The sequence below is a fragment of the Leptosomus discolor genome, chromosome 3, assembly GCF_034619465.1.
Source record: "Leptosomus discolor isolate bLepDis1 chromosome 3, bLepDis1.hap2, whole genome shotgun sequence".
Lineage (NCBI taxonomy): Eukaryota > Metazoa > Chordata > Aves > Leptosomiformes > Leptosomidae > Leptosomus > Leptosomus discolor.
Genome location: NC_141393.1, coordinates 27,379,028 through 27,388,590, shown reverse-complemented (window position 1 = coordinate 27,388,590; position 9,563 = coordinate 27,379,028). Strand labels below are relative to the sequence as shown.

The 9,563-nt window shown below is 41.6% G+C and overlaps 1 protein-coding gene across 1 annotated transcript; it reads left to right on the top strand.

Annotated features, from left to right (window-relative positions):
- Nucleotides 1-1,470: 1,470 nt before the first annotated feature.
- GEMIN2 (gem nuclear organelle associated protein 2) lies at nucleotides 1,471-9,463 on the top strand. The gene is made up of 10 exons (XM_086462482.1): nucleotides 1,471-1,592; nucleotides 1,762-1,846; nucleotides 3,031-3,120; nucleotides 5,237-5,296; nucleotides 5,453-5,563; nucleotides 6,150-6,194; nucleotides 6,932-7,000; nucleotides 8,309-8,419; nucleotides 8,634-8,692; nucleotides 9,020-9,463. The coding sequence occupies exons 1-10, from the start codon at nucleotides 1,471-1,473 to the stop codon at nucleotides 9,057-9,059; spliced, it is 792 nt and encodes a 263-aa protein (XP_086318608.1). The 3' UTR covers nucleotides 9,060-9,463.
- The last annotated feature ends 100 nt before the right edge of the window (nucleotides 9,464-9,563 follow it).

The following is a 9,563-nucleotide window of genomic DNA, read 5'->3' as shown; positions in this document are numbered from 1 at the left end:
AGTACCAATGGAAAGTTCCAGAAAAAATAACCTAAAAATAGAAAGTATATTTAAAGTATATTTATATCCATGGATCCTCTTTCTGATCATAGTTCTTGACTTCATGACAAATAGGAAAAAATAAGTTCTGAATATTACTGAAGTACTAGAATAGAACTTTTTACAGATGGACTCACCAAAGTGTTTGCCTTGACCATGGGTCGGCCTTCCCAGGGACACAGCTGTCGTTTGGGCTAAGCAGGGGTGATTTCTAGTGGCGACTGCAATGGTTACGTGCTCAGATAGGACGTTAGATCCGGGTTTCAGAATTAAAACTCCCTGTTACACATAGGTGGTTTTGGAAACACCTTAAAACAAACAAAAGGCAGTGGAGAGGAGGAGTTAGGGTAGGCGTTTGTTCCGAGCTGCTAAAATACAGGGGAAAAAAGCATTGCTTTTCTTGAACTTATGTCAGCAGTATTTAGAGCTGCTCTGATCTACTAGATGGACTGTGGGTAGCACTAAACTGACTTTGGATGCAGAACCAATAGGAAAAATAATGCAGAATTGGTATTTTGCTAACAGAAATTTCATAATACACAACATAATTACAGCGTTATCCTTCCGCTGTTTATCCTGAGAAGCAACCCCCCTTTGTGCTAACCCTGCCTTACTTTTGATTTGACATGTGGTTACTGCCTTGTAACAGCATTTAGATAAACCCATACAGCAACAAAATAAACTTGGGAATTGACCCTTCCGGAATGAGAACTCTGTTTAAATTTGTAGCAATTAACTTTCATGTAAGTGGTTTTGACCATAGATCTCAAAGCATTTCAAGGAAGGGACAAGTATTATTATTATTATTACTGGATGTCCACAGGTCGGATAGGAAATAGAAATGGACGAGTTTTAGAGAACCACTTGCAAAAACAACGACGTGTTGAGTGACGGCAGAGGGCCCAATCAACACGGCTGTTGAAGGCCACAGCGTCCCACCGCAGAAGCAGGCCTGGCGTGAGGGGCAGTGAACTGGCACAACCACCTCCTACCCGAGCCCCTCTTTACTCCCCGGGATCTGGGTTCCCGGGGTACCCACACCCTCCAGCGCAGGCCGGCGCCCGGGCCTCGGCGTTTCTCGCTGGCGCAGCCCCAAGCGCACCGCGCGGGCACCGCACCGCTCCTCCGTCGGAGCGCGGCTCCAACGCACCCCAGCAGGGCGCAAGGGCCGGGGGGGGGGCGGGGGGCAGGAGGCCCCGGGCTGTTCACAGCAGCGGCGCTCCAAGGCGGCGGGCCCGGCGGCACCGCTCCCGGGCAGGCAGCGGGCACCGCCACAGCCCCCCGCTTCCTGCCGCTCTCGCGAGCGCCGCCCGCGCCTCGCGCCGCCTGCCTGCCTTGCGCCTGCGTCGCGGCGGGCCGGGCCGGGCCGGCCCCGCCCCGCCCCCGTGGCGCCCGATCAGGCGGCCTCCGCCGCCGCGGAGCGGGGCGGCCATGGAGCCCGGCGCGGAGGAGTTGATGCCACGGCTGCTGCCGGTGGATGACTGTGACTTGGCCGAGGACTTCGACCCCGCGGTGCCTCCCAGGACGCCCCAGGAGTATCTGAAGCGCGTCCAGTGAGTGGCGGGGCGGAAGGGCCGGGCCCGCCGCCCGAGCCCCGCCCCGGGCCGAGAGCGGCGCGGCCGCCGGTGCTGCCCGGGCCGAGCTTCGCGTTGGGGCGGGCGAGGGCGGCTGCGTCTTGCTGCCATTAACCTGCGGGCCGCGGCACTGGATTTTCTCTTGTAGGATTGAAGCAGCTCGATGCCCAGATGTGGTCGTGGCACAAATAGACCCCAAAAAATTGAGAAAGAAGCAGACGGTAAACATTTCCGTAAGTCTGAGAGCTTTTACGCGTTTTGAGAGACACAAAACTCCGGAGAAAGATGTTAATACAATGTTTGCACTAATTTTGGAGAGCGGTTGGCATAACTAAATAGCACTGCTGGTCTTTAAGAGCATCTACGGGATTAAATGTCTGGGTTTGAAGAAAAACCTGTTAACTGCAAGCTAACAGTCTCTGTAACTGATTCAAACTGGTGATATCCATGGTATTTGATACACAGCAGACTATTGTACCGATTTCTGAGGAAATCGTGTTGCATTAAGTTTTACAAATATTTAATCACAAAACCTGCAGAAACTTTAGAAGAAAGACCTCTCCGTACCTGTAGTTAGGTTTAAACACATCTCTAGAATAAGGGTAATAAGCGCAGCTAAGCTTTACTAAAGTTAGATGAAATTCTAGCACCACATCTTTTGGTTTTGGTGAAATATTCTATCGAAATTTTTCCTTGCTGCCTAAGCAGATTTTTCTGTTGTCACGTTTCCCTGCCAGCTTGGTTTTTAATCTACTTTCAAACAGTTCGAGAGAACAAGTTTGCCTTTCTCTAGTGAAAACTGTGTAATCTGAAATTTCACTACTAGATTGCTTAAGAAAAGTTTATAGTGCTGACACATGACCATGTAACTTCTGTGACCATTCTTTTGTCTCTTCTCTTTGTAGTGGCATTCTTTAAGCATTTGTAGAAAGATTATTTTTTTCTAATAACTTCTATGCTAATCTTTAAAGAGATTATACCTACTTAACTGTTAGAGGTAATTCCCTAGAAGATACTTTTGTCATCTTCTGTCTTCCTCAACTTATTATCTTGGCAAGTAGAATGCCTAAGACTTGTAGCACCTGTCCAAGATAAGGAAACAGCATCCTGTTTTAATAAATGGGGAAATAAGGCAGAACAATTGCTAATTGCTAAAAAGATGATCTTAAATGACTCTTTGACAATGTATTTTGAATGCTTAGTTTTCATTCTTATTTGCATATGAGAAGAGTCAAACAGAAAAAAACTTTGTCTAAACCAACTGTTAAGTCAGTCTTGGATGTGGTCATGAAATTTCTTAAATGAAGATTTAAAGGATATTGTTTACCTGATAGTAAGTATTTACGGATTCTCTTGTTCTTAGGATTCTTCTTATAAAGCTTTCTTTACATTATAATTATTGCTGGTGTTTTCTTAGATTTCTGGATGTCAGCCTGCTCCTGAAGGATACTCTCCCACGCTCAAGTGGCAGCAGCAGCAAGTGGCCAATTTCTCAGCTGTTCGTCAGGTACAAAATGGTGTGTGTGAGGGGACTCGCGCTGTCTAGATAGAACACATCTGTGCTTTACGGGGGACAACCTTCTATCTAGTATGGAAATGTTAACGATTTTACAGTAGGACAGATGTTTGTAGGCAAATGTTTTCAGTTCTTGACAAAGAACTGAGTCTATACTGTGTGGCTTTTAAACTTCTGATAAAACTCCTGTCAAGTTTAAATAAATTCAGCAAAAATATGTCAGTATTTAGATTGAATGATATAGAATAGCTGAGGGAGGACAAAAATACCTGTGATATTATGCAGTTGTATTAAAACTTAGTGCTAGCAGGAATGTTCTACGGAACTCAACAGTAACTGAAGAACAAGTGGATTCTAACCCACCATGATGCTCATGTACGTAGAACACGCTGTCATTTAGGATACTGTTGATAGTGGTGGCACCCATTATGAGGGGAAATATTGATTCAGTAAAATGTATTTTTTGACTTGAAAGAGTCCAGCGCAGAGCCACAAAGGTGATTAAGGGGGTGGAACATCTCCCTCATGATGAAAGGCTGAGGGAGCTGGGTCTCTTGAGCTTAGAGGAGAGGAGACTGAGGGGTGACCTCATCAATGTTTATAAATATGTAAAGGGCGAGTGTCAGGAGGGTGGAGCTGGGCTCTTCTCAGTGATGGCCAATGACAGGACAAGGGGCAGCGGGCGCAAGCTGGAGCACAGGAGGTTCCACATTAACATAAGGAAAAACTTCTTTACATTGAGGGTGGCAGAGCGCTGGAACAGGCTGCCCAGAGAGGTTGTGGAGTCTCCTTCTCTACAGACATTCAAAACCTGCCTGAGCGTGTTCCTGTGTGATCTACTCTAGAGGGCCCTGCTCAGGCAGGGGGGTTGGACTAGGTGATCTTTCAAGGTCCCTTCCAACCCCTGACATTCTGTGAGTCTGTGATTTTGTATTTCTAAGGTTGTAGTGTTAGCACAGACTTAAATCTTTCCTACCGCATTTGTACCCTTAAGTAACAGAACAAAACTGGAGAATTGAGCAGTCTCTCTCTATATCCACAGTTCAAACAGGGTGAAATGCAAAACGTAGTGAAGATGTAGGTAGAGATCATCTACGACCCCAGTACCGCGGAAGGCCTGTTTACAGTGCATTGGTACTGCGCTGTAGGAGGCCACTGAAGTAAATCAACTGCACTGAAGCTGCTGTAGCACTGAACTTTGCATGAGCTCATTTGCCCTGTTTTTTTCAGGGAGGTAGATCAGTGAAGGTGGAGATCTGTACTACTGCATCTATGTTGTAAACATGAACTGAGGTAGCCCCTATTCCTACAAGGTGTCACACCACATACTGTATATTAGGCATAATCTAAGGTTTTAGTAGAACTAAGGAAACTGACATCTAAGGGCATATTCGCTCTACAGGTATTTCTTTTACACATGAATCAATTGTCCTCTCATCTGTGCCAGAATTAACACTGTCAAGTATGAGAATAGCCTAAAAAGTATTTAAGAGGAAAAAAAAAACAGCATGAGAAGTCAGTTGGTCAAACACTACATATCAGCTACTCTTACAGCATTTTTAGTGGTCATTTTACTGCTACAGTAACAATTGGATTGGGGTGAAAATTTTTTCTGTTACAAAAAGTTTACACCTCTGGACAGGAAACTGTCAAGCAGACAAATTTGTCTTATATGGCACCCCTGTAGGGTAGAAGAAATATATTGGGAAAGCACGCTTGCTGTCTTGTAACAGTTCTGTAGACATCCGATGCAGATACAGACCACTGTTGGAAACAGCATGTTGGCTTTATGTGTGCTTTTGGACTAATTTTTTTTTTTCCTTAAGCTTGTTATACCAAGAAAAGTCTGGAAGACTTTTAAAGCTTACTACATCAACTTTATGGAATAGGCTTTAAAATTCCTTCAGCTTTATCATACTTCCAAAAACCCAGCTTGTGCAACTTACTTTTATACCAAGAGGCATATTTAGGCACTTATGCCTCTATTGATTTATAGAACATCGTAAAATACACTTTTATACATTTTAAGAATAATGGAGAACAATTATGGCTAGGATAAAATAACTGCAAAATTAAACTGTGATTTGGCTTTATTTTAATTACTCAGAGCCTGAACAAGCACAGAAATCACTGGCGGTCACAACATTTGGACAGCAATGTTACTATGGTGAGTAGAATTCGTAACAGTGCTGTGCGTTTTTCCCCGGTCATTAAATCCATGGTTAATCTTGCTTTACAGTTTCATGCAACAACTTGTGAATATTACCAAGTCTTTTCTTCAGTGTCTTCAAGATAGCAGTTTTCATTTTTTTATTTATTTCAGCCAAAATCAGAGGATGAAGAAGGCTGGAAGAAGTTCTGCCTGGGTGAAAGAGTATACTCGGAAATAGATGCACTATCTGATAATGAAAATCTAGGAATTGATTACATAAAGGTGTGTATAGGACTTCTGTCTAATTTTCAGCAGCTACTTTGAAGAATAAGTGCCAGAAACAATCCTATTGTTTATTACTGCTTTGTGCTAAATAGGAAGTAGGGTGTCTGCTGAGCCCAGAAAGTCCCATTTTTCTTCCCTTTTGAGTGGAACCTGAGTGAAGCAGAGAACAAGTCTGTCCCTTCAGTCAAAAAGTTGAAGAGTTTCTTCATCTGTTGTCAGCTAAAGTGCATTACTTTGTTGCTGACTGAACTGAAAGGAAAGCTTTGTGCATAGTCTGCTTTAGTGTTTTGTTGCATCAATACGTGTTTCTGCTCCTCACACATGCTGTCCTACAAACATGCTCTTCACTGCATCATTTCGACAAAACTGTAACAACAGTAAAAGCAAGGTTCTTTGATACCAAATTTGACCGGACCTCATCTTGAACTTACTTGAAGATTTTTTTTTAATAGATTTGAAAGCTCAGAACGGACTTTCCAATCACTACAAATGTCTGAACATCACATCAAAACGTTAGTGCATTCTAAATTAGAACAAAAATGTTTATGACAATGTCTGCATTTTCCAACTTGATTTTTTTCAGGTGGGCTTTCCCCCTTTGCTAAGTATTGTAAGCAGAATGAATCAGGTAAGCCTACCTCCTAGAATCGCATAGTGACACTGCATATATAGTTATTTCTCATATTCTGTCTGTTGCAGAAGTCTTATTTTTCTGTGCTACGGTAGGCAATTGTTTATTACAACTGCTATTCATTGTACACTTCCAAGGAAAACTAGTCATTATCTTACCTTCAGCTACAAATAACTTTACTAGTGAACGTTTATCATGACTAGTTTTAAGAGTATTTTGTCCTTGTAATTTCCCTATAGGACATTTAATGTTTGAATTTTTGCTGAGTGCCCCATCAGGTGCTTGACAGCATTTTTAAGATTTCTTATTGTTTTAAGTGCAGTCCTCCAACTTGATTGTAAACTCTTATGTACATTGCAAGGCTGGAAGAATCACACTTACCTTTCCTTTACTGCTATGTTTCCCACTAGTCACCTTTATACAGTAACAACCAGTCTGATGCCTCCTTCCTAATCTGTAGCTACTTATCCGTAAGTTTTTATTAATACAGAAAATGACTTCATTTTATATAAAGTTCTTTCTAGGAACTGGTGATTTGATGGTTACTTTACCTTTATATGTAACTTCAGCCTGGAATAAATATGCTATAGTATCACAGTGGAGTAGAAATACATAATGTGTATATTTTTTTTAAAATCACATTCCTTTTAATAGAGTATTATCCTTCGGGTAGAAGGACAGCAAAATAAAACACTGCAGGTATTGAATTGTCTTTTTCTGTTCCTCTTTTGAAGGCAACAGTAACCAGTGTCTTAGAATACCTGATAAGCTGGTTTGGAGAGAAAAAATTTACTCCGGAACTGGTAATTTTTAATTTATTCTAACTACTTGCATATGAACACATTATAAAAGGGATAAATTGTTCATAGTTTTCTATGAAATTATTTTAATTTCTAAAGAGTTCTCTAGATTCATGTATCAGTTACTTTCAAAACTTTCTTGATTAGATAATAAAATAAGTATTCACCAAACTTTCTTGGAAGGCTAATTACAAAACAGAACAGATACAGATCTATCAAGTAGTGCCAGCTCACCACCACCCTTTTTATTGCTCCGTGCACTAACTTAAACCACAGGGTTGGATGAGCATCGGCGCTGGGGAGAGGGTCAGACTGCAGCAGCTTTGGTTCTGACCAGTCTATGCTGTTGGGTGCTGCACACCGTATTGACCGACGCCTTCATTTTAGTCTGGAGATGCACCACAGTGTGCTGGCAAAGACACGTTTTGTCTTTCTATGTGCAGCACAGACCAGGAAGCTTAGCTGCGTTACTGTGGTGACAAATCAAACCTAGTAAGAAATTGATTGACAGGGTACATGAGCACGGAGTTTGGCCACAACTAGATTGACTAGCTACATAATGGCATCGTATCTACAGAAGACCTTGGTGGTTGCATCTCATCTCATTCAGTACCACAAAGTAAGAAAGTAATGAAAAATTGCTTCCATAATACTGAACACAGTTTCACTATTTTTGAGTCACTGAAAGGCCTCTCATGTGCTGTCCTTTTCTGTAGGACTGCTTTCTTTTTAACCAATATGCTGCAGAGAATGTGCACATTGACTTTTAGTTTATTCCTGTAATGAAAGCCACTGCACACTGGAATTAAGAACTTAGACTGGTAACAGAAGTTGTGTTTGTCAGAATGCAGTGAAGTAAAATGCGAAGGACATGTTTTCACAGTGGTGCAAATCTTACAGCTTATCTAACATCATTAATTCCATAAAGATCTGACTTGATACATTCACTCTTCAGGAATATTTTTCCACAGTTTGTGAAGTTCAAAATTAATAGCTGAGTAATAATCTTTAGATATTACTAAAATTACCCTTCCCTCAGACTTTAATAGTGTAAGCTGTATTAATTTCTATCTTGGCCAGTATTCCAGAAAATACCAGGAAATTCTGGAGTACTGCTTACAAGAAGCTTATCTAGAGGCACAAAATTATATTATGTAGGGTCTAATTTGGCTTTCAAACTTTTCAATTCTGGCAGTAGCACTTAAATGTAATTTTATGACCTACACTCCAGGCCTGCTCTGTATAACAAGAACTGTCTGAAACTTCAAGGAAATGCTCATAATTAAAACTTTGTTAATTAAATCCACACAGGGTAGATGGCTTTACGCACTGTTGGCATGCCTTGAAAAACCTTTGCTACCTGAAGCTCACTCCCTTATTCGACAGCTGGCAAGACGATGCTCAGAAGTCAGAGTACTAGAGGTAAGATTTAATATAACATTGCACAAAGGACTTGCTGAACTTTGCAAATTTTAGGAGGATAATTTTTCAGATCTTGAAGTCTTGGTAAGTAATGTTTCATGTCTTAAGTTTGCTCAAGAATGAAGGGAAGACTACAAGCACATAACACAGCATGTAACAGTTTTTCTATTTGACATGGATAACAGAACTGTTCGGCTATTTATTTGTCTTTCAGGAGAACAAGAACGAAGAACAAATATCAGCTCTGAACCTGATAATCTGCTTAGTTAGCAGGTAATGCAACTTACATACCTAAACTAGTAAAGTATGTCCAGAATAAATGTGTGATTGCTCTTGTCCTAACCTAGATTCTTTTACAAGTTGAAGACAATTCAAGTAACCTGGGCCTATGTAGCAAATACACTTAGCTAAAAGGACTTAAGATGAACCTAAGAGTAAACTTATTGGTTTCCTCATCTGAGTCCCCTGAACTGCAAAGCTCTGATTATGATAAAAACATTAGAAGAAGAGCTAGAAAGCCAGGGGTCTAACAACTCTGAGCACAGTAAGGAGTACGTTGCATTAGAGGTTTGTTACCGTATTTCTACTTCTCCCCACTAGGTACTTCGATCAACGTGACCTGGCTGATGAGCCTTCCTAGACTGTTCTGAGAGTATCGAGTACTTTGTGTTGCCGTAGTACAAGCAGCATTAACAGTGAGACTGCACTGTTCAGACCTGAAGTACTACACAGCCCTTCAGAACACCCTCACGGTAATGCATTTGGGACAGCTATGTATAACTTAAGCTGAGCTTTAGTATGAGTTTCTCAGTATTTCCGCTGTCATCACCACCGTCATCGTAAAATGGTCAGTGAAGTGTCTGGCATCATCTCTCAAGCTACTGTCTGTAAACTACAGTCTTGGTTAGGAATTTCTACCATCTGAGTAATCCGGTGGACACTGCTATTAGGTGAAGTCTGAGGTTACATTACAAATGATTGTTCTTTATCCAACACACACCCCTTGAGGGCTTTTTTAATAAAACTGAAGCATTGTAACATGTTCTTAAATACTGTGGCTTTTCTCATTCTTCATACTGTTCAACAGCAGCCTTACTACAGAAATCTACAAAACTGGGACTGAACGTGTTTTCTGAAGCTTTGG